The sequence below is a fragment of the Polypterus senegalus genome, chromosome 12, assembly GCF_016835505.1.
Source record: "Polypterus senegalus isolate Bchr_013 chromosome 12, ASM1683550v1, whole genome shotgun sequence".
In the NCBI taxonomy this organism is placed as follows: Eukaryota; Metazoa; Chordata; class Cladistia; order Polypteriformes; family Polypteridae; genus Polypterus; species Polypterus senegalus.
The window spans coordinates 8,828,641-8,852,897 of record NC_053165.1 but is presented as its reverse complement, the minus strand read 5'-3'; the positions used below and the strand labels follow the sequence as shown (position 1 = coordinate 8,852,897).

General features: G+C 46.1%; 1 protein-coding gene across 3 annotated transcripts in view; it reads right to left on the bottom strand.

Moving 5' to 3' along the window:
• Positions 1 to 4,159: 4,159 nt before the first annotated feature.
• LOC120539907 (5'-nucleotidase domain-containing protein 2-like) overlaps positions 4,160 to 24,257 on the bottom strand; it is a 39,434-nt gene continuing 19,336 nt past the window's right edge. The window contains exons 8-14 of one of the 3 annotated variants that reach the window (XM_039770231.1): positions 19,948 to 20,050; positions 17,899 to 18,000; positions 16,701 to 16,782; positions 16,312 to 16,398; positions 9,004 to 9,144; positions 6,014 to 6,078; positions 4,160 to 4,593 (exon numbers count right to left, since the gene is read on the bottom strand). In XM_039770231.1, coding sequence (XP_039626165.1) covers positions 4,332 to 4,593; positions 6,014 to 6,078; positions 9,004 to 9,144; positions 16,312 to 16,398; positions 16,701 to 16,782; positions 17,899 to 18,000; positions 19,948 to 20,050 — 842 coding nt within the window. In that variant the 3' untranslated portion in view covers positions 4,160 to 4,331. Of the gene's footprint in view, positions 4,594 to 6,013; positions 6,079 to 9,003; positions 9,145 to 15,765; positions 15,915 to 16,311; positions 16,399 to 16,700; positions 16,783 to 17,898; positions 18,001 to 19,947; positions 20,051 to 24,257 lie in introns of those variants that run through there. The other 2 variants (XM_039770232.1, XM_039770233.1) reach the window with 2 other exon arrangements.

Genomic DNA, 24,257 nt, shown 5'->3' with positions numbered 1-24,257 from the left:
TGTCATTCTAACAGATGACGCATCACAAACATTGGAACTGCTTTTACCAATTCCCCACCAAATGACATTTCACAGAGATGTATGCATTGCAATTGTCATTCCAACAGATGGCGCATCACAAACATTGGCACTATTTTTACCAATTCCCCACCAAATGACATTTCACAGAGATGTATGCATTGCAATTGTCATTCTAACAGATGGCGCATCACAAACATTGGCACTATTTTTACGAATTCCCCACCAAATGACATTTCACAAAGATGTAAGCATTGCAATTGTTATTTTAACAGATGGCGCATCACAAACATTAACATTGCTTTTCCAAATCCCATAGGAAATGGCATTTGACAGAGATTTAGGCAGTGGACGGTGCACTGCAAGCGTTAACACTGAGGTCTTCGTTGATTACTTAGATTACTAGCCATCATAGCCAGGTGGCACGGGTCGTAAACCCATAAGCTTATAAAGGTTGAGGTGGCCCTCATAGCTTCTATGTCATGGGGGGGGGGGCTTACAAATGGAATATATTTAGTAGAATTAATATAAATTACAGAAGCATCACCAACAGAAAAAAAAAATCTCACAATTAAAACAAAAAGGAAAAGAAAAATGAGAGCACAATAATTAGCTTCAGTGACCTAAAAAATGCAAAACAAGTGTAAAATGACAAGATATGGATTTAAAAAAATCAGCAACAACTTCTCTAATTCAGAGAGGCAGCAGTGCTTTGGTTTGTTTCTGCTCTCGTCTTCTCCTCATATTCATCCCTCCTTGGTGTTAGTTAGACCCCCCCGATCCCACACTGGCTCACTTCATTAACGATCTCTTTTATGACGACGACAGCATCACCATTGGCTGCTTTTTCACTGGTGACCCAGCTGTGAAACATCTGCTGCACTATCAAGTGAAAAGTCTGCTCCTCGGACACTCGGGCCGGAGCCCCCCACCTTCATATGTCTGCTTAAATATTCACATTGCTGATTTCCCCTCGCTCACCGCCTGTCTCCCTTCTTTAAGACTCATTGTCTGAGTCCCTGATGCTGTCATTGATGGAGCCACCTGCTGTGTGCCCAGGGCTGCTGGGACAGTCAGTGACCTTTAAATGGATTAAATGGGCTTGAAAATTTATGAGGCAGGTAAGCATAGAAGGCTCTGCCTTTGGCCATTAAGGATATTCAGGTTGTGTCCACAAGAGGGCGCCCTCTGCCTTTAGTGTTGCCTTTTATTGAGCTCCGAGTGTAGCGCTGCTGGTGTACGTCTCCTGCAAAATTCACTTTTTAAAAATTGTAGGATAAAAAGAAAATCAGCACTGAAGAAGAAGTCTGAAATTCTTAACTGTGGCTTATTGGATGTTACAATTATGTTTAGTGTGACTGGTGGACAGAATATCACAAGCCGTTTCCAAAGCTGGGGCACCAGCCAGGTGTCCTCATTTAATAAACTGGATAAACAAAAAGAAGACACCGAGTGGCACAATTGGAAAAAGGCGACATAACAGCCCAACACAAATAAAGGATTCCCCAGGTGAGGGGGGCACAAGTAACTCGTTGGAGCTTCGTCAAGGCCAGGATCGGGGGCCAAAGTGAGAGTCCATCTTCCAGGGACTTTAACTAGTTTGACAAACATGACAGCGAGTTCAGTGGTCTCTAGTGGCCCACCCAGTCACAGATTTGAATCCAGTAGGTCATCCTTGGGGTGTGCTAGAAAGGGAGAGTCGTAGCACGAATGAGTAGCTGACAACTCCTCGGAGACAGCGTGACTGGGATCTCAACAGAAGGTTTACAACATCATATGGAGTCCACACCATGAAGAACCGAGGAAGAAGGACCTACCCAGTATTGGGGTGGTGGTCCGAAAAATTTGCTTAGTGGGTGTTTATTTTTATATATCCAGTATATATATAGATAATGTATTCTATCTATCTATCTATCTATCTATTGTGGACCACCAGAAGGTGCACCGATGCCCAAACCTGACTCAGATAGGCGTGCGACACAAGCTCAAGGCACCCACTTTTTTTTATTTTTTTGTTTTACCTTCCCCGTTTCCCCCAAGCACAACACAGTTCAGCACACAGCACAATGCACTTCTTCTTTCTTTCTCTCTTCTTCTCCAGTCTCTTTCTTCTCCGGACAAGCTTCATCAACTCCCACCCGACTCTGGCTCCCGGAGTAATGGCTGCTGGCGCCTTTCATAAAGCACCTGGAAGTGCTCGTTGACGCACTTCTGGGTGTGGCGGAAGAGCTGCCAAGAAAGGGCTCAGCTGCAGCCCTCCAGGGCAGGGACCACCGATCCCAATGGGGCTGTACCAAACTCCAGCTCCCAGGGGGGCTGCCACGTAGTGCTGCAGGGGAGGTAATGCTCTGGATATGCTCCCTACCCCGGTGCACCCAGCATGGAGGCGTCCTGGCCGGGCAAGGGCACCAGCCGTACACCACACTATCTATCTATCTATCTATCTATCTATCTATCGAATCCTGCCAACTACACAAAAATATCTATTTATCTATCTATCTACTATATAAAAATCTTATATAGTAAAATCTTTCCTATTAAACTTTAGTGTTGGACTCACAAGGGCTTCCTAACTGTTTTAAATAAGCTATTATTGTTTTATCTCTCTCTCTCTGTTCTCTCTCTCTCTCTCTACAATGTATATATATAGAGAGACACAGAGAGAGAGGTAGTGTGTTCTTAGTCCATTTTATCTTTTTTTGTGCCCATTCTCATACTTCTTAATATTTTACAATTAACTTTAGTATCCTTAGCAGAACAAAAATGTTTTCTGTTGCAGCAGTTGTGTCACTCAGAGGACGCCATGCGCCAGAATTAGCAGAACTGGGTCTGAAAGACTGGCCAGAATATTTGGCCGTGAGGTGCATAAACTCACTTAAATCTGGCAAAGCTGCAATTCTTTATTTACCTGACAGAACAAATAACTCCTGAATGGCCGTAAATAACCCTGCAGTACATTTGTATGACAGTGAAACTTATACTATGTATAAACTTCACAATGTCAGAGGCCGGTGGCACTGAAGAAAAGCACATCTGAGCAGGACCCTGCTGTACTGCAGCCTGATGTTTGTGTTTGATTCCAATACATTTCTAAGTTGCTGTTTTCTTTTTCTGTGTAAGTCAGGAATCCTTAGAAGTCCTGCTTTGTAAACCGCGTGTTAGCATAAACATTGAGCAGCACCCTCAGGGCACAGCCTGGAGTGGACTTCTGTGATCTGGAATAAGCTGAAGAGTGGTTCTGAATAAATGTTATACAGAACTATATATTGGCAATTAAGAATTTCAGATCTATCTATTTTATCCTGCCTACTATACTAAAATCTATCTATCTACCTAATCCTGCCAACTATGCTAAAATATCTGTCTGTATTATATAGTGCCTTTCATATCTATCTATCTATCTATCTATCTATCATATAGTGCCTTTCATATCTATCTATCTTTTTATTTATCTATTATATGGTGCCTTTCATATCTATCTATCTATTATATAGTGCCTTTCATATCTATCTATCTTTCTATCTATTATATAGTGCCTTTCATATCTATCTATCCATCTATCTGTCTATCTTATAGTGCGTTTCATATCTATCTATCTATCTATTATATATCTATCTATCTTATAGTGCCTTTCATATCTGTCTATCATATAGTGCTCTATTTCATCTATCTATCTATCTATAGTGCCTTTCTGTCTATCATATATCTATCTATCTATCTGTCTATTATATAGTGCCTTTCATATCTATCTATTATATAGTACCTTTCATATCTATCTATCTATCTATCTATTATCCTCTGTGGTAGGACACTATGCTGGCAGAATGTGACACACAGCATGGACGAGGCCCCGAACAGAATGCCACTCTACGGCAGACAGCCCATTCACACACACACGCTCGCTCGCACACACACACACACACTCACACGCACACACAGTAACGCTGGAGTTCATGTTTCCAGCATCCCATTTAAAAGTCATTCCTAAATTTTAAAATGCCTTTGTGTTACTTACTGTAATTATTAATTATAATTATAAATTAAAGCCTGGCTTATTTTGAATTTTGCTTCAAATGGCCATCAGAGGTTTTCAGTTGCAGTTGTGACTCGTCCTTAACAATAAGAAGCCCATCACTGCACATTCTGGTCCCACTGGGAGCCCTTCGGTCGTGTTCTTTATTAACCCGAGTACGTCTACAGTGTTTGAGATTCCCGTCTCGGCCTCCAGTTCATCGTGATCAGGGTGCCAGCAGCTGAACCACAGCCATTCCCTTTGCAGGACTCTGAGTCATCAGCGCTCTCCCCGGCCCGAGTTAGCGGATGTGCACCATCTCCTCAAGAAAAGGCGTCTTCATGCAGCCAGTGCAGAGCCGGTCCATCCACAAGGGGGCCTCGTGCTGCAGGGGAGTGCGGCGGGGGTAGAAGGTGAACTTCAGGTCGTAATTGAGCAGGCAGCGGATGGAGGCCATGTAGAGATCGGAGAAGCGGCAGAGGCGGCGCGAGAAGTAGGTGGGATTGTGGTACGTCCTGAAGATGCTGCCAAACTGAGGGTTGAAGAGTTTTTTCGTAAGAGATCTGAGGAAATAAAACAAGAGGAATCACAGTCAGGTCACCGCTGTCGGAGTGAGAACAGGGCTGTGTTTTGTGCTAGTAAGAAACCTAAGAAATGTGATAAACGAGAGGAGGCCATTCAGTGCGTGAAGCCCGTTTGTCTTGCTGTCCCCGGTATCTCGTCCTGATTCTTCTGAAAGGTTGTCAAGGCTTCTGTTTCAACTCCATGTCTCGGTAGATTGTTCAGATTCCAGCAACTCTTTGTATAACGAAGTGCTCCTTGGCTTTAGTCCTAAATGCTGTTCCCCTGAATGTCCTCTGATTGAAAGAATTCTGCTGGATTGTCTTCATCGATGTCATTGAGGATTTCGAGGACCTGGACGAGGTCCCCCCACACAGTCTCCTCTGCTCAGGACTAAAGAGTGTGTTCCTTTGTGTTCATTGTGTTTTGTGGGAGCTTCCCCAAGAGGCGGGGCCACCAGCCCATCACCACCCGCCCTCAGGCCTATAAAGGAGGGGCCAGCTTAGAGTCCCTTGCGGTTCATTGTGAATGCTTGTGTGAAGTTGGCAAGTTTCTAGTGCGATTTCTGACCTCTGTGCTCTGTTTTTTTGACCTCTCTTTGAATGCATGTTTGCCTCGGATTGCCTTTTCTGGGAACTCCTTTTGCCTCTTGTGCTCCATGCAGCTTTACTTTGTTTATGGAGCATTTTTAGTCAAAGATATCTTTTCATTTATAAAGCTCTTACATTGCCCTTTGTGTCACCGACTGGGTTTTCGATGGTATTTCCCCTTCTAGTGGGCATTTTGAGGTGTTTTTTTTTGTGACTCTGATGCTTGGATGCCATCGAGGTCCTAAAAGGATGTGCCTGGGTGCTCTCCTCAAGTGTTGCTATGTCTTTTCTTGTAGTATTTTGGCCTGAACTGCACACCGAACTCCAGGTGTGGTCTCACAAGTGTATTATATTATCTGAGTATAACGTCCTTCGGTTGTTTTGCTTGTGCTGTATTTGTCTCGAAAAACACAGTTTGCACCAGGATTTGTTGATTGAGTCCTCATTGTCCAAGTCCGTCCTCAGTACATGATTGTCAATGTGGGTAATGCCAGGTCTGCAGGAAACAGGAAAGGTCAATTCCCATAATACTGTGCTTTGGAATTACGGACAGGATTCTTGCCCAATGAATGAGGTGGAGGGAGGGAGATAAAAAAAAACTATCGTTTTTACTGGAGTTTTTCATTAAGAACCTGAGCTCATTTTTGGCCTCTCTCTAGGCGGGCTTGTGGGACTTGTGGCAGACCCTTACCCCTTGTCACCATTTTATATGCTTTTAGAGCACAGCGGGTACAAGGCGATGCTGGTGATGCCAAAATGTAGTTGAGATCTGCATGATTGTGATGAGGGGTTTTGCTGCAAAATACTTAAAATGCCAGCAACGGATACTCACCTGAGCTCTTGTCTTTCCTTCATCCACTCCAGCCAAACTGCTCTTGAATCGGCATCCTGACAGGCCTGGAAGACAAACAGCTCTTTGGGACTACAAGCTCACACAGAGACAACCGAGAAATCATACAAGAAAATCAGAAAACGTCCAGACGAGAGGCGGCCGTTCAGTCCAGGTGTGGCTTTGGATACGTCTCTTAGCCAGGGGCACCCTGAACAACGGCGGCCTTCTCACCTCAGCTGTGCCACCAGCGGCTACTGGACTTCGATTACTCTCTGTGTCCATGGAACATGCTTTCCTTTATATTCCAGCAGACCCCTTTAACAAACTATCCTAGGTTTTCCCTTATTTATTCAATATTATTATTGAATTATTATTTAACAAATGCTTTTATTAAAAATGACATAGAAATCACAACTACACGTCATCTACTATCATACTTTAAAAGAATACACAAATATAGTCAGCCGCACCAGGTGAACTTGCCAAGCCTGCTCTGGTTTAGGATCCAGACGGAGAAAATCTACACGTCCAGGGGGAGAACATGTACACTCCACACAGCAGGAAAGATAGATAGATAGATAGACTGATATGAAAGGCACTATATAATAGATAGATAGATAGATAGATAGATAGATAGATAGATAGATAGATAGATATGAAAGGCACTATATAATAGATAGATAGATATGAAAGGCTCTATATAATAGATAGATAGATAGATAGATAGATAGATATGAAAGGCACTATATAATAGATAGATAGATATGAAAGGCTCTATATAATAGATAGATAGATAGATAGATAGATATGAAAGGCACTATATAATAGATAGATAGATAGATAGATATGAAAGGCTCTATATAATAGATAGATAGATAGATAGATAGATAGATAGATAGATAGATAGATAGATAGATATGAAAGGCGCTATATAATAGATAGATAGATATGAAAGGTGCTATATCAAAGATAGATAGATATGAAAGGCACTATATAATAGATAGATAGATAGAAGAAAGGCACTATTATAGCTATATAGTGTGGCGGACGGCTGGGACCCATGCCCGGCTGGGACACCCCTTTGACACTGCGTGCAGGGGAGCAGCCATGGGACTGGGTGTTGACAGCCCTCCTGGGTTACATCAGGGCCACAGGCGTGGGACTTCAGGGCTCAGCCTTTTTGGGCTCTGTGGCCACCATGGGGAGGAGCTGCACAGCTTAACAAGCCCTTGTGGGCTGGAATGCAGCCACACCCAGAAGTGCAGCCTGGTTAATTATCACCTGAAGCTCTTCCAGGTGGGCTATAACAGGAGGCTGTAGCCACTTCTCGATGCGCCAGAGTCGGGAGGAGGAGGACGACGATGACAACGACGACACCTGGGAGGACTGGAGGAAGAAGAGTGTGTTTTTGGGTATTTTTCTTTTGGTGTGTTTTGGGGACTGTGTAGGGTCTGTGGGACACGGGGAAGACGTACCCCATGGCTAAAGACAAAAACAAAATCTTTGTTTCATTTTTATACGTGCCTCTGCTATCAGTCTGTGTCAGGTCGATGCCTATATAGCACCTTTGCCACAATAGAAAGATGAAGAAAGGCACTATATACAGCAGATAGATAGATAGATAAAGACACCTGCTATATAATAGATAGATTGATATGAAAGGCACTATGTAACAGATATGTATGGAAGTTTATGCTGATGGTAATTCTCCACCAAGCCAGGGGGTGGCACTTTGTGATAACCTTCTCTCTTTTCCTCCTTCTGTAGACCAGAAGACTGACAGACCTCCTTACCGTTTTATTATATAGATCAGTAATTCTTAAACTTTATTTTCTCACAACCCAATCATACCCTTCTTAATGTCCATGACGACCATCATAATTTATTCCCCTGGAGAATCGCCGCTGACAGACATGGGCTTGAAGCGACCCATTGCAAGACACCACGCGTGACCCTTGCCCACTGAATAAAACGGTGAGTCACGACCAAAAAGACAGCAACCTGCGACCCATTTTGGGTCATGAACCATAGTTGAAGAAACCGTGATATAGACAACCTGTCTCAAACTTGCCAGTACAGGCTCCAGTGCTCGTCCAGTGAATTGGTGTGACCAGACCACCCTAACCCTCAGCAAATTCACCCTTGTGTGGAGTTCCCAGATGCACTCAGGTCTGCCTTATATAATCCCTCCAGCATGTCCCGAGTCTGCCCCTGGCTGTCTCCTGATTGGGATACCCACGTCAAATTGGTTTGTGGGGAAGGAGCTACAGAAAGAACAATCTATGAAAGACCCTCATGATAGCCTCAAATAAATACATGGACATAGTCAGTTCAGATAATAATAATAATAATAATAATGGATGGCGGCACGGTGGCGCAGTGGTAGCGCTGCTGCCTTGCAGTTAGGAGACCCGTCTGGGTTCGCTTCTCAGGTCCTCCCTGTGTGGAGTCTGCATGTTCTCCCCGTGTCTGCGTGGGTTTCCTCCCACAGTCCAAAGACATGCAGGTTAGGTGCGTTGGCGATCCTAAATTGTCCCTAGTGTGTGCTTGGTGTGTGGGTGTGCTTGTGTGTGTCCTGCGGTGGGTTGGCACCCTGCCCAGGATTGGATTCCTGCCTTGTGCCCTGTGTTGGCTGGGATTGGCTCCAGCAGACCCCCGTGACCCTATGTTCGGATTCAGTGGGTTGGAAAATGGATGGATATTAATGGAGTAGTGCCCTATCCAGGGACGAACTCTATAGTCCCAAATTTACTGGGTTCGTCTTTGATGCTCATGACCATGAAGTCAAAGTAATAGGTTTAAAAATTCATCATCATCATCATATTAATGATTAAATGGACAGGTGATCCTTCCGAGCTGGTCCCTGACTTGATATCAAAGTTAATGGGACTTGTAATTAAGAAATGGAATTAACGAGTTCAGAACATGAATGACTAGTACGAGTTCTGTAGAGGTGTTCGGACCCCCCAATCCATTTTGTCCTCTCATACCTGCATCTTCTCCAGAAGGCCAGTAAGAGCTTGAAGCCAGATGAGCGTGTGCATGTATTCTTCGGTGTTTGTTATCTGAATCTCCTTCTCCAGCTCTGGTACGATTGCCCCCGTCCTCCAGCCATGTCGAAGCATAAGATCCTAAAAAAGAGCAAACAACATGCAGTAGTAGCAGTCATGGCACCTCGTGTGCAGAGCGGGGGCAGAGTGGCACTGCCTTTCAGCCCTGGAATGACATGATACAGAACGGTGGGGGGTATCATTACTAGTCCACTATGGTCACTGCATCTCCTAAAGCAGCCATCTCTCGCCCTTTTCAATGCACTCATGCTGATGTTGGTATTTCCTGCCCCTGTCGAGAGTGGTCTCTTGTACAGTGAAGGTAACTTCAGTTTTGAACCCGCGATGGCTAAGGCCGCATATTCTGATCACTTTTACCACATCTACAACATGCTCTGTCCTGGAGGTCCAAAAAAAGAGTTAAAGATCTTTGGACTGGGGACGTGTAAAGTCGTCAAAGCTTGCTGTAATTGCCATCCCTACATTACCGTCCATCTGCCCGAGTGTCTCTCTCTTTATCAGCTGTGGTTGCCACCCAGAAGTCCAATCCTCTCTCATCTCTGGCATGGATCCTGCAGTTGAACAAGCTTCCTGCCATCCCAAAGGACCAGCGTGATCTTTAATACCAAAGACATCAGTGAATAAGTGAGGCTACTAGTATGTAGTGTGTCTCACTATGTGCCATGAATAATCATAACTTTGTAGCAGCACTACTTAAAATGTCCTACATCTCCCAGCGGCTCCAGTGGTATAACACTGTTGGACAGCTTTGGAGGGTGCAGGGGCTGCTGGGAATAAGATTGAGCAAGCGGGCCCTTTAAAAAGGAACCTAAAAGACACCGGGGGGGATATGTGATCATCCGTGTATTTATTAATACGCCTCACACACACAATTAAGATTACAACTCGACCGCCTTGGATTACCGTTTCTGATTGGATGTACGGTATTTGCTGTCCTGTCCCGGCTTGACTGTGCGAGTTTGCCCTGATTGGATATGTCTTCATCTCGGGGAGCGCTCCCAATCACCAGAAATCCTCACTCCTCAACAGGAACCTGGTAGGACAAAACTTCACATTGCTTTGAGAAAGCTGTTCACGGAGTTTCTCATCCACACACCCATTGTCATCTGTTCCTGCTATACTGGAATGTTTAGGACCTCGTTGTTAGAGTTTATTGTTTGCTGTTAGTGTTTTATTATCGCCGTTTGGGAGGAGGGGAGGGCCTTTTACGTATGCAGATTTTGTTACATTGTGCATTCTTTGTTCATTATTTGATTAAGGCACTCAGTATTATTTATCGATGCCACTGTGTGTGTATGTGTGTTTGTGTATGTGTGTGCCAGGTCAAGACTGGGTGTGTTCCTGGGGTCCCCACAATAAAATATATCCTATCATCGTCTTCGGGAGTGTGAATCTTAGCATCTCCACGACCACTACAAGTTTGCAATACATAATGCATGGCGCCTATACAGATATAACATATTATCACAAGTCCTTCCATAGATAATTACTTCATATCCTGCAGTCATAATAACACATCACACCGGTTTCTTAAAGGAACACTCAACCCGAAAATTATATATTTTTTTAGTATGTTACATGCCTTATGCTTAATCCAGCAGTGAAGATACAACGTCCATTGAATCTACGCAGAACAGCAAAGTATTTTCAGAATATTCTCATAACGGACAGCAAATGTACCCCACATATGAAAACATTGTGAGTCCTAATCCATCTGGGCAGTATCGTCACGCCAGTGTGTATTTGCTGTCGTCACACACGTGCGATTGGGAGGCAGCTAAAGGGCCTGAATAATAGTAGTACCTTGCCAGACCAGGGGGTGGCGAGCTGCACTGACTTTCTCCCTCAAACCACTGCAGACCATCCACAAGAAATCCCGCTAGGTCCCGTTGATGACATCACTATTCCGGTACCAGCACCATTGATGACATCACTTCCGGTACTGGGGCCATTGATGATGTCACTTCCAATCCCCAATGACATCACTTCCTGCACCCGCCTTTAAAGCCACCATATTTTCATTTTCAAATCAGTTCTGTTTTGGACTCAAACCTGTGAACATTGCAACCAAATTTACCCACTTTGCAGCCAGGGCATAATATAAGGGTGGCTGCCCCCAACCTTTTGATGTCTTTGGACTGTTTTTGTGACACTGTACTTATTCTCGCATGTTTGAAGCGGATTGTGCAGCACCGTAAAGATATCGAGAGATGGGATACGCTTACGGTACACATACGTGTTGAAAATCAGGCGCTTAGCACAGATCGGGTTGCGACATCCCCACCCAACATGGCTGTTTACAGCCCTGTGATATCACGTTGGCCCTTGCAAAGCATCATGGGGTGCTGGGAAGAAAAAAATAAAAAAGCTCGTCTAAGCTGACCATCAAATTTGCCTTAAAAATGGTTTGGTGAATTTTACCGATCCGCACTATTGGTCACCATTGACGCCAGATCTGTCAGAAACTTTGTTATGTTCATTCTCCCTAATAACATAAGATTAAAATTTTGTTCCCAGCCATCACAACAAACCACATGGGGTAAGTAACATGGGGTGGGCGGACTGTTCCTTTAGCCTACTGACTCCAGTTCAGGGTCAAAGGTAACTGGACCCTTTCTAAGCAGCATGGAGAACAAAGCAGGGACCCACCCTGCTTATTCCGTTATGCCCGAGATACCCTTCAACCTAATGTCAGACCTGGGGAACGACAGAAATGCCAGAGGTTAACGAGAATGAGGTATGAACCGCTCACCTCTTTGCTTGTGAAGCCCCCCACCACCCCACCACTTGCTCAGCTTGCCTCCATAAATGGTCTCCTGCAGAACGACGCTAATGGCAGATGGTGTTCTGTAAAACTGAGCAGCCCTTGTTTTCAGAGATAACATTAGGCTGGTTACTCTGTAACTATGAGGCCTGTGCCTGCACTCGGAGGTCATGCGCTTTCAGGGCACGTGAGGGCCATCGCCTAGAAAGAATGGCGAGCAGCAGCTCCAGATTCACATGACACGGCCATGACCGGACCCCAGCGCCAAGCAAGATCAGGTTTCATGCTTCACTAGATTACCTTTCATCTCCAAAGAGTTCCTGCTTCTGACTTGAATGACACGGCTTAATTATGCTGCTCCGTCACATCCCACTCGGTGACTTTGCAGGGACACAAAGAATGGCACTGTACTGTTTGGCCATTGTGATAAGGACGTGAGTACCGAAGGCTGACCTTCACACTCGAGCAAGCAACTAATCAGGCCGGGAGTGTTAGGAGTGTTACACTTCAAAGCATAGGAGTGCTTAGGAGTTTCTGATACCCACAGTCCTGTGAAAAGGTAAGTGCACCCCATGGAAACTGTTGACTTCTTCAACATTTTTGGACTGACAGATAGTAGATCTTCATGCAGACGGTGCCTACAGATTGTCAGAGGACCTCCCTACCGGCTCTTTCGAGGTATGGAATAATCTGCTAGGACGAGGGGGGGGGGGCTCTCACTAACAGTGTCATCTCCTTCTGTTGCCCACTGACTCCACCCCTTCCCGTTCAGCCTCCATAAAAGCCCAAGCCTCCTGGAAGGAGGCGTCATTTCCGGCAAACGTGCAGTCATCGAGTCAACCAATGCATTCCGCATCATATCAAGGTGTGCTTGTGGAAGCTGTAAGGCCATCTGTCCGACAGTTGAAGTGGAACCAGAGATAGACCTTTCAACATGATAATGACCTGAAGCACACTAGCAAATCCACCATGGAATGGAGAAATGGAGGGCTCTGGGCTGGCCCGGTCAAAGCCCCGATTAGAATCCCGTTGGAGTGCATGATTTGAAATGGGCAGAACATGCAAGAAAACCCACAAACATCTTGCGACGGAAAGGAAATTTGGATGGAGGAGCGGTCAAAAAATTCCACCGAGTCGATGTCAGAGACTGGTGGGTGGGCAGTTACGCAAAATGCCTACATGAAGTCGTTTCTGCCAAAGGGGGTGTGGAAGTAGCCACCGAGGAAGACAGCAATAGTGCAATCGGTAGGTCTTCATTCAGGCACCGGTGAGTTACATGGATTCATACGTCGCAAGGCAGAAGAGCGCAGATTCCCCTTTTCGGTCAGTTTTAGATTTTTTTCCTCCCTTCCCCTTACTTATCAAAAAGCATAAAATTGTTTCACCTTATTTTGTGCAGATCGGCCAACTGTTTCTGTTTTGTGTACGTGTCAGATGGACCCTAAAGAAGGAATGGCCATCTTTCCAGTGTCTAACAGCCGCGTTCCTAAAGAAACTGGAAGTTGTCCGAGGTCAGCTGACTGCACCCTGTCTCATGACAGACGCCTGCCGTTAGTGCAAAACAGCGTTTAACCCTTAGTAGCCTGCAAGCAGTTCATTGTTCTTTCACAGGGGCTTCGGAGGCCAAGGGTGGACTTACTTTTTCCCCCAGAAGACCATGACACCTATCAACGTTTTGTTAAATAAATGATTGATTCGGCAGAGTTTCCTCATGTTTGACTTCACGTCGATCACCTTTGTAGCGTTCCGGTGCCGCTAAGATTCACACCGTTGAAGAGACGGTGATTTATTTATTTTTTTTAGCGGAGATTCCAGGGATGCACCCAGCCTTGGCCCAACCTTCATGTACTCGCAAACAGAGACAAAAAGCCAACGGAAATAAAACAGCAAATTAAGAATGCATTAACACTAATAATGGAACGACGATACCATGCTGTGCCCCTTATGGTGATGTACAATAAACACAAAAACAAACCACAACAATAAACACTCGCTATAAAGTCCATGGAAAACAGCAACGGATGAAATGTAACGATGAAGACAGATAGTCCAGAGATCCGCACGTTGAAGGGGAATGTAAAGATAAAGATAGTCCTACCAGTAGATCCTGAAATGGTGAAGACGGGTGGGCGGGTTCAGGAGCGCTCCTTTCTTCACAGGATGGCCATAAATCCACATACAGTCCTCACGTACACAGGCAGACGGCAGACAATCCAGACCCCGACCAAGAAACGATCAGGACAAAAAATGAATAAACACAGGAAACCCAACGGAAGGTAGACAGACAGGAACTTTAGACACAAAACACGTCTCTTTTTTTTCTTTGTCACCGGCCCCTTTTTAAAAGCCGCACTGACCTCCTGTGACCCCAACAGCCCCTGCACTCTCAGCAGAAGACCAATCAGAGCCACTGGAGGGACTGCTGGGAGTTTCAGTTTTTAATCCCCAGTAGCACCGCTACAGCTTCATCCATCGGCAATGTTGGCGCGAGTGATCCGTAAGTTCAGATATGCTGAAAAAGTGAACCGTTCTCATGGGGTGTACTTACTTTTTCACGCAACTCTATGAAGATTTCTGGCGATTCATTTTGAGTCAGCATAGTGTGAGAGACGGGACGCCCAAAGGATGGAAGGATGGGGGAAGGCAGCTTTTCCAGGACACTGCCTCCCCCAAAAGGCTAGATGGCAGCTCCACTGGAGTGCAGCAGTAATCCCGAATTCCTGCAGGGTATCCTGGGACTTGGAGTCCGGTTTCTCAGCCCTGTTGGGTGCCGCCAGGGGGAACTGTAAAAGGACCTGGGGAGTCATGCTTCCCTTGCAGTCCAGAAGTACTAGGAGGTCATGAGGGCGGAAGCCCCAAAGTACTTCCGAGCTGATTAAAGAATTCTGTCAAGTCACGTTGGGGGGAAGAACAGAAGGACTGATGGGAACCCAGGAGTCGGGAGGAGTAGGACAGAGCTTGCTGGGAGGTGTGGAGGAGAGATTGTGTTTATTATTCTTGTATAATGGGAGCAGGGTGCTAAGGATAGAGATATGGAAAAAGATAATCTGCTGTGTCAACCCCTAACAGGAGCAGCAGAAAGAAGAAGAAGCTTCTTGGGACAGAAAATGAGGACATTAAAGGGACAGCTCAGAATGGACGATTGAGAGGCAAAGTCAGAGAGGTGAGATTGCGGTGGTTTGGACATGTGCAGAGGAGAGATGAGGGGTATAATGAGAGAAGGGTGCTAAGGATAGAGCTGCCAGGTAAGGGGAGAAGAGGAAGGCCTAAGAGAAGGTTTATGGATGTTGAGAGAGGACATGCAGGTGATGGGCGTGAGAGAAGAAGATGCAGAGGACTGGAAGGGATGGAACAAGATGATCCGCTATGACAACCCCTAATGGGAGCAGCCAATAGAAGAAGAAGAAGAAGAGTGTTCATATATTAAGATTTGCATTGGGTGCGATGAGGATGGATAGGATTAGAGATGAGGACATTAGAGGGTCAGCTCAAGTTGGACGGTTGGGAGTCAGAAGGGGCGAGATTGTGTTGGTTTGGACATGTGCAGAGGAGATATGAGGGGTATAATGAGAGAAGGGTGCTAAGGATAGAGCTGCCAGGTAAGGGGAGAAGAGGAAGGCCTAAGAGAAGGTTTATGGATGTGGTGAGAGAGGACATGCAGGTGATGGGTGTGAGAGAACAAGATGACGAGGACAGAAAGATATAGAAGAAGATGATCCGCTGTGGCAACACCTAATGGGAGCAGCCAATAGAAGAAGAAGAGTGTTCATATATTAAGATTTGCATTGGGTGTGACGAGGATGGACAGGATTAGAGATGAGGACATTAAAGGGTCAGCTCAGGTTTGGAGACAAAGTCAGAGAGGCGAGATGGTGTTGGTTTGGATGTGCAGAGGAGAGATGAGGGGTATAATGAGAGAAGGGTGCTAAGGATAGAGCTGCCAGGTAAGAGGAGAAGAGGAAGGCTTAATGGATGTGGTGAGAAAGGACATGACGGTGATGGGTGTGAGAGAGGGAGATGACAAGGAAAGGAAGATATGGAAGAAGATGATCCGCTCTGGCAACACCTAACGGGAACAGCCGAAAGAAAAGAAGAAGAAGAAGAAGAAGATTATTGTATATTCACTTGTGGCTGGGGTGCTTTGGAGGCACCGCTTAAAAGAAAAAAGTACTAAAATACTTCCTGTTGCTTTAACTTTCTGTCCTGAGCATCAGTATGTTGGGGTGAAAGGGGCAACAGCGACCCCTAGCATTTACAATAGCTTGTGGAGAAGAGGATTCTTCATTTTGTATTTTTGCACTACTGTGACATCATTTTGTTTGGTTTACGGGTGCCATTTTGGAATCTCGGTATCAAAGGTCACAGCACCTGATGTCACACGACACCTTCGATACCAGCGTGACGGGTCGTTTACAATCCATGAGGGGCCGTCAGCCCGCTCTTGTCATATCATCAGCACTTACTGCAAGATCACTGTAGATGTGGTCCCCGAAGTAGAGCACCGCTGAGCCCCTCCAGCCCGTCAGCTGCACAAAATCAAAGAGGTTTCCCTGCAAATACACAGTTAATGAAAAGCCTTCAGTCCAATGACCTGAACAAGGCTAGCCAGGAAAAGCCTGGGATATAAACAAAGAAAGCTTGGGCCAAAAAATGTTATGCTGTTCAGACGAACATTCTTAGTTTTGGTCAAATAGAAGAAGAATCTACTGATACAGTGTAATAAGAAAGAAAGAAAGAAAGAAAGAAAGAAAGAAAGAAAAGGCCACAGGTGAAGAAAAAAAAGACACAAGTGCACTATACAGGTAGTGGACCACCTTCTTCAAGCCCCCCGACCCCGAAGGCCTCTGCTTACCTGGCGGTAGATCCGCCCCTTCTCTATCTTCGTGACTCGGTCCCACTGGAGGGACCCCTTCTCATCCAAGTGTCTGAAGGGCCTGCAGCAGGAGGTAAATGGGCACAGGTGGGATTAGCTGCCATGAACGGATGTAGACTGAAGAACGGCACTGGCACATACGAGGTCTTGCCACCACGCGCTTACACTGGCAGCACAGTACAAACAGCTCAGTAAGGTTTCATAACCTTGGTGTCTCACAGCTGCGTTCGTGTCAACATCTTGCTGAGTGGCGTTCATTACTATCGTGGCGTGTTCTTGTGTGCCATTGCGTGAATGTCTCCCATGGCACACACCGTCTGTGAGGGGTGTGTTTAGCCAGTAAACCAATAACTATTTAAATGGTCGTATGAGACCCTCGCCCGGAGACTGGAAGGACTAGGAGAGGAGCAGTATCTCCCCCGGAACACAAGAGTGTGTGTCAGAACCGCAGGAATAAACCTTGGAAGTTCAACCCTGTTGGGGGACTGTGGCCCCCTGGACATTTGCTAAGCCCTGGACTGCAGCACTTCTGCCACACCAAGAAACAGGAAGAAGATCCACCCGGAGTGCTTCTGGGTGCCCAGGCAGCACTTCCGCCACACCAGGAAGTGCTGCAGGAAGGTCGTCAACAAGCACCTGGATCACATCCGGGTACAATATAAAAGGGGCCGCTTCACTCTGTTAGAGGGGTCAAAGTCGGGAGGCAGAGGACAGAACTTGCGGGAGAGGAGTGAAGGTGGTGAAAGAATAGAGAAGAAGAAAGAAAGGAAAAGAAAAGGCTTTTGGACTTATGGGTCTGCGTGTCTGTCCCTGGCGGGGCATTTTCCACACTGTATTGGAACAGCCTCCCCTACCCACCTGCTCTGGCCCCCCCAATTACTTTTTTCATTACCCAAAGATAAAGGAAAACATTGAAAAGGCAGACATTCAGGACATCAAGCGTAATACGACGACAGCCCTGATGGCCAGTCCAGAGAAAGAGCTCCAAAATTGCTTTGACGGGTGGCCTCGGCGCTGGTGGCGGTGCATAGTTTCCCAAAGGGGGGGTCCTTCGAAAGGCGACTGTACTGATAGTCAGCAATGAGGTATGTGCCACTTTTTCTAGGATGAGTTTGTGAACTTAATTGTCAGAGCTCGTATGGTACAAATCCTAAATTGGGAGTGGAGCAGCACTTACTTGCGCCGGTCGGTGAAAAAGCTGGGCTTCTCAGCCTGGACAATGATGGCACCGAAAAGGTCTCGCCAGTGTTTTCCAATCATGTACGTCATGCCTTTGTTACTGGGATTTAAAAAAAAAAAAAGAGGAGTGAATTATGGGACATGAACACCCCCAAAGAGTCTCATACTCACACATATTCATACAAAACACAAATCCCATGGCCTCCAGGTCACTGTGCCCTCTAGTGGCAGGGGTAATAACTGTATCTCTGGGCCTTCTTTTTTTCAGTTAAAGGGGCAGCAGGATTCCGCCAGTCCTATAGTGCTGTTCCTTGTTGACGATCGATGAAATGGTGGTAAGTCACACTTCTCTTTAATAAGTTCTTTCAAATGGAGGCTTCTTACTGTACGTGTGCACGTATTTGGAATGGATCTCCCATGGCAAACGATTTATTTAGCTGCACTGGGACCTCCAGATTACTACGTTACCGACGGTGGTCTTGGTCTTTTTCTGTTTATTTTGACTTTTTTTTTTTTAACTTAATTGCCTTCCTGTAAATGGTGTTACCAGGCTGGTTACCCAAATCTCTGATGTTGTCGCCCTCTTATCTTAAAGTGGCGTAGTCAGCAGGATTTTTTCCTGGAGAATGACTGACCAGGCAGACCTAAGAGCCCTAATGCAACTTGTCACTTGGTAAGATAGCTTCAAGTAGATTTCGCCACAGGGCAGAGCGATTTTACAGAAGCTGTGGCGAGACATGTGGCAGAAGAAGCCTTCCAAACGGGACACAAACATGGCCCACCACACATACTCATTCCTCTGCACAAAACAGGAAGGTATAGAAGCCTACCTGCCGACGTTCAAGCGCAGCACACACACTCATTTATACGTATGAGGGTTAGTCTACGATGATGCACACTTTTGTGATAATTTGGTTTGGGTTGGCCGTACAGCTTTCCCTACGCACACGAGGACACGTGGTGAGTCTGTGGTCCCGGTGATAAAGCTCCCACCTTCATCAGCCAAGTTTCTCTAGTTGTCCATTTTTTAAGGGTTCAAGTCGTACCTGGGCCATAATCTTTGTCAGTATATTAGAATAACGGCGCAGATTTGCTCAGTGTCATTGTCACATCTCTCGACTGGCCTGGGAACACCCCAAAATAAGGAGGAGACGGAGAAGGTGGCTCACAAAAGGGAAGTTTGCTGCCCCTGGGACCCAAGTGGTAGAAAACAAATGGACTTATGGTTTAGCTCTGTGGCTTAGTTCAGTTGTTGGGGGGCATCACATTAGGACCACAAGTACAACGACCTGCGTTTAGCCACTAAACGATGTTCCTTCAGTCACCCTTGGTTAAACCCACCGTGTATGTTTTTTAGCAAGCTGGACGTTGGTAGCCATATTTCCTACAGAATTGCTGGGCTTTACCTCACTTGGGGTATATCCTCGTCCCAGCTGGCATGGAGGTTGGCTTCCTTCTAGAAAGGGAGGCCACATTGAAAGAACAGGGGGTGTCAGCCGCTCCTGTACACACGGTGGCAGCATTCCACTGGTGGGACACCCATGGGATTATCAGGCAGGGAATTGTAGTCCCATGGGAAAGCCCTGTTGGGGTTCTTGGGTGCCACCAGGGGGAGCTGCAGGGGAGATCGTTACAACCTTTTTAATAGACTTCCGCCTAACCCAGAAGTGCTCCCAGTGTGCAATGCTGCAGCACCAGAAGTCCTCCAGGGTCCCAGTCAGAGTTTTATGGATGAGGTTTCACAAGAGGTCTGGAAGGAGGAAAGAGTTTTATTGCAGAAGAGAATTTGGAGGACACTGAAGAAATAAATAAAGAAGATTTTTGTGTTTGGCCATGTTGTGTAATTGTGTCTGGGGAGGTTTGGGGCACTGCAACCCTTCGTGCCCCTCACCCCCTGGTGGTCACACCTCCTAGAGAACACGCACTCCTGGTTAGATACGTTGAGCAACATTCTGTAGGCCGAACGTGAAGTGAACATGTCTTCCTGGATGATTTACGGAGACGCCACTCAGGATCGAAATGTGAAACTTGTCTGAATTCCACCTACACAAAACTGAAGGGGCTGTTGGTTATGAGGAAAAGGGTCTTGCCATTGTTAACCAGCCTGCTGAGGACTTCACAGGTTTCATTGCCATGCAGAATGTGTCTCTCTGGAGAAAAGAGAAGAAAACAAAAACACACAAGAAAGGAAGAGGTGAGCACAGACGTGGACAAGCAGGCCAGAGCACAACTGAAAAAGTACGACCTGTAAAGACGTCTGGCAAAACGTCAGCAGCAGATTTGGCATCGGGCACATTTATTAAAACTCCGGTCCAGAAACGTATCGGCTTTAATTAATTAATGACACATGAAAGAGAACTCTGACCTGGAAAACCAAAGGCTGTATCATCAAACGACCGATAAGAAAATGGCATGTTTCACAAACAAAGGGAGAACTTCAGGCCATCAAGGTCACCTGGTCAACTGAAAGCTGTTCAGGTGTCTCCTGCAGACGTTTTAAAAATGACTTGGTGACTTGTTGCAGATTTGGACACACCGTGTGGCATAGCGGCTAATGCACTGAACGTTACCCCACAGAGATGCGGGTTCAAATCCTGCTTATGTGACCCTGAGGGCGCCCATTTGCAGTGGCCCTGAGGCACTCAGATTCACAAATATGACAAAACAGAGTTTGATTTATTTTAATGGGGAAGCCAGGACAGCAGCCAGGCTGGTCCAACGGGCACCCTTCCCACAGAGATCTGTCTCTGTAAACCGCCATCTTCAGGTCTCTAAAGGGTTCAAGTCTGAGCTTTGGCTGGGCCACTCAAGGACAGTAACAGACTTGTCCCGATGTCACTCCCGCATTGTCCTGGCTCTGTGCTTTTTGTTTATTGTCATGCTGAAAGCTGGTGAAAGGTGGTGTCAAGGACCCTTCTGTATTTGGCTGCATTTCTCCTTCCCTCAGTTCTGAGTGGTCTCCCTGTCCCTGCCACTGAGAAGCACCTCCTTAGCCTGATGTTCCACCTCCAAGCTTCACTGTAGGGACAGTTTGAGGCAGGTGATGAGCAGTGCCCGGTCACGCTTGGAGTGCTGACAGATCAGGTCAGATCAGGTTGGCAAGCAGGCATTGGTACAGCGTGTTGCTGCACCCACCACTTGATGAAACAGCTCGGCATCCTGGTTGGCAACCCCCCTGGCAGACATGCAGTCCAGTCTCATCCCCCTCCAGAAATGACCATTTATCTGCTGCAGCCAGGTGTTATGTGGGCATCCCCTTGGCCTGGTCCAGCTGCTCAGGTCCTCAACAATGAAGACCACCCTCAGGGAATCGCACCACATGGCTGTAGTGCCGTGACTGACGCTCCCTCACAATGCAGGTCATGTGCCTCATTCGGGACTCCATGAGCAACACAAAGTCAAACCAGAGGGACTCAAGGATTCTCACCAGTCTTCATTTCAGGTCACTGGATAGCGGCCATGTCTCACAAACAGGGAGCACCAGGACTCTAAAGACTTGGACCTTCATCCTTTTGCAGAGATATCAGGAGCTCCATAGACCCCTTTACAGAGACCTCATGACCCCCCCCCATGCTCTCCCAGTCCATCTAGTGACTTCATAGGAAGAGTCACCAGAGACAGGAATGTCACTTTCGAGGTAAGTAAACCTCTCGACAAGGTCCACACTCTCTCCGCAGACAGACACACTGCTGATGGCCATGCCCAAGAGTTCTTTAAAGGCCTGGATTGTTGATTTTTATCAGGAGCCTCGCAAGCCCAAACCCTCAGACCCCTCACTCAGTCTCTTGAGAGCCCCCATCAAAGCCTCCATTGACTCCATGAAGATCACAGCATCATCGGAAAGTGAAGATCAGTGAATCTCTCTTCACCAACAGATGCCCTACAGCCCCAGGACCCCAGAATCAATTGGAGAGGAACGCTGAGGTTCTGCCCAAAGAGTTCCATTTTTGCCTCATCAGTGGTGGCACTGAGGCTGGGGATCTATGCCAGCAGTTGGAAGGTTGCCGGTTCGAATCCCATTAACACCAGAAGGGACTCTACTCCATTGGGCCCCTGAGCAAGGCCCTTAAGCAGCAATTGCTTTGTCCCGAGTATGTTAATCTGCATCCAGTCCTGCAAGCAGGTCCTCCAACTTGCAGGGAAAACCTGGGGATTGGTGGCAGGATTGGCACCTCACAGTGTTCTGCTGAGAAGTCACCCATTGCACGACTGCAGTCAGATCTCAATCAGGGGGTTCGCCATGTGGTGGGTGAGGCAACGTGCTGTAATCGGCGCACACTCCCAACCTCCTCCTCCAGAACAGACAGGTCTTGTTCCTCGTGCTCTCAGATTCCAGATCGTCAAACATCTTTTTAGTCAACTCTTTAGCCCCTCAAACATAAACGCCTGATTGACAAAGTGCTGCTGAGATGGTCATCCTTCAGACATGTTCTCTCATCTCAGCGGAGGACTTCTAAAGCTCTGCTAAAATGGCCATTGGGTGTTTGCTCCCCTCCCTGACTGAGGCCCTTCTTGTCCGGTTACTCACTTTTGTCTGGATGGCCAAATCTAGATGGTTCCAAACTCGTTCCATTTCAAAATTATCAAGACCACTGTGCTCTTGGGAACACATCAAAGCTTTACAAATGGTTTGATCCCCTTGGCCTGATGCAGTGCCTAACCCAAGTTTGATCCTGAAGGTCTACAGAGAAGTTCCTTGGACTTCCTGACGTGGAATGTGAATTGTAGGACCCTCTATCCTTAGCTCCACGTGTGCCACTCTAAACGACGTCCAGTCAGTTCAGTTGGCCATAGGTGGTCTCTAATCAAATTCTAGAAACATCTCAAGGAGAACGAAAGCAAACAGAAGGCACCTGAGCACAATTTAGTGGTTCACAGCTAAGGGCCGTAATACTTCAAGGAACGGGAGATTTCAAGTTTGGATTTTGAAGATATTTGCAAATCTTTCTGAAAACATTGTCATTATGGGTTATTGGGTGTAGATTGATGGAAAGTGTATAAATTTAAAATGAAATCCGCAACTAAATAAAATGCGTAGAAAGTGAAATGGGGTCTGAATGCTTTCAGGCGACTCTGAAAATGAAAAAGGGATACAGACTTGGCTCGATAGTCTTTATTTACCAGCCTTTTCTTTGACCTTCTAATCCAAATGACTTCAATGGGAAAAAAACCTCTACAGTGCTGCTTGAAAGTTTGTGACCCCTTCAGAATTTTCTACATTTCTGCATAAATACGACCTAAAACATCATCAGATTTTCACTCAAGTCCTAAAAGTAGATAAAGAGAAACCAGTTAAACAAATGAGACAAAAATATTCTACTTGGTCATTTATTTATTAAGGAAAATGATCGAATATTACATATTTGTGAGTGGCTAAAGTATGTGAACCTTTGCTTTCACTATCTGGTGTGACCCCCCTAAATGTTTCCGGTAACTTTTGCTGATTCCTGCACACCAGCTTGGAGGAATTTTCGCCCATTCCTCCATACAGAACAGCTTCAACTCTGGGATGTTGGTGGGTTTCCTCACATGAACTGCTCGCTTCAGGTCCTTCCACAACATTTCGATTGGATTAAGGTCAGGACTTTGACTTGGCCATTCCAGAACATTCACTTTATTCTTCTTTAACCATTCTTTGGTAGAACGACTTGTGTGCTTAGGGTCGTTGTCTCGCTGACCCACCTTCTCTTGAGATTCAGTTCATGGTCAGATGTCCTGACATTTTCCTTTACAATTCTCTGATATAATTCAGAATTCATTGTTCCATCAATGAAGGCAAGCCGTCCTGGCCCAGATGCAGCAAAACAGGCCCAAACCATGATACTACCACCACCATGTTTCACAGATGGGATAAGGTTCTTATGCTGGAATGCAGTGTTTTCCTTTCTCCAAACATAACGCTTTTCATTTAAACCAAAAAGTTCTATTTTGGTCTCATCCGTCCACAAAACATTCTTCCAATAGCCTTCTGGTTTGTCCACGTGATCTTTAGCAAACTGCAGACGAGCAGCAATGTTGTTTTTGGAGAGCAGTGGCTTTCTCCTTGCAGCCCTGCCATGCACACCATTGTTGTTCAGTGTTCTCCTGATGGTGGACTCATGAACATGAACATTAGCCAATGTGAGAGAGGCCTTCAGTTGCTTAGAAGTTACCCTGGGGTCCTTTGTGACCTCGCCGACTATTACACGTGTGCCTTGCTCTTGGAGTGATCTTTGTTGGTCGACCACTCCTGGGGAGGGTAACAATGGTCTTGAATTTCCTCCATTTGTACACAATCTGTCTGACTGTGGATTGGTGGAGTCCAAACTCTTTAGAGATGGTTTTGTAACCTTTTCCAGCCTGATGAGCATCAACAAC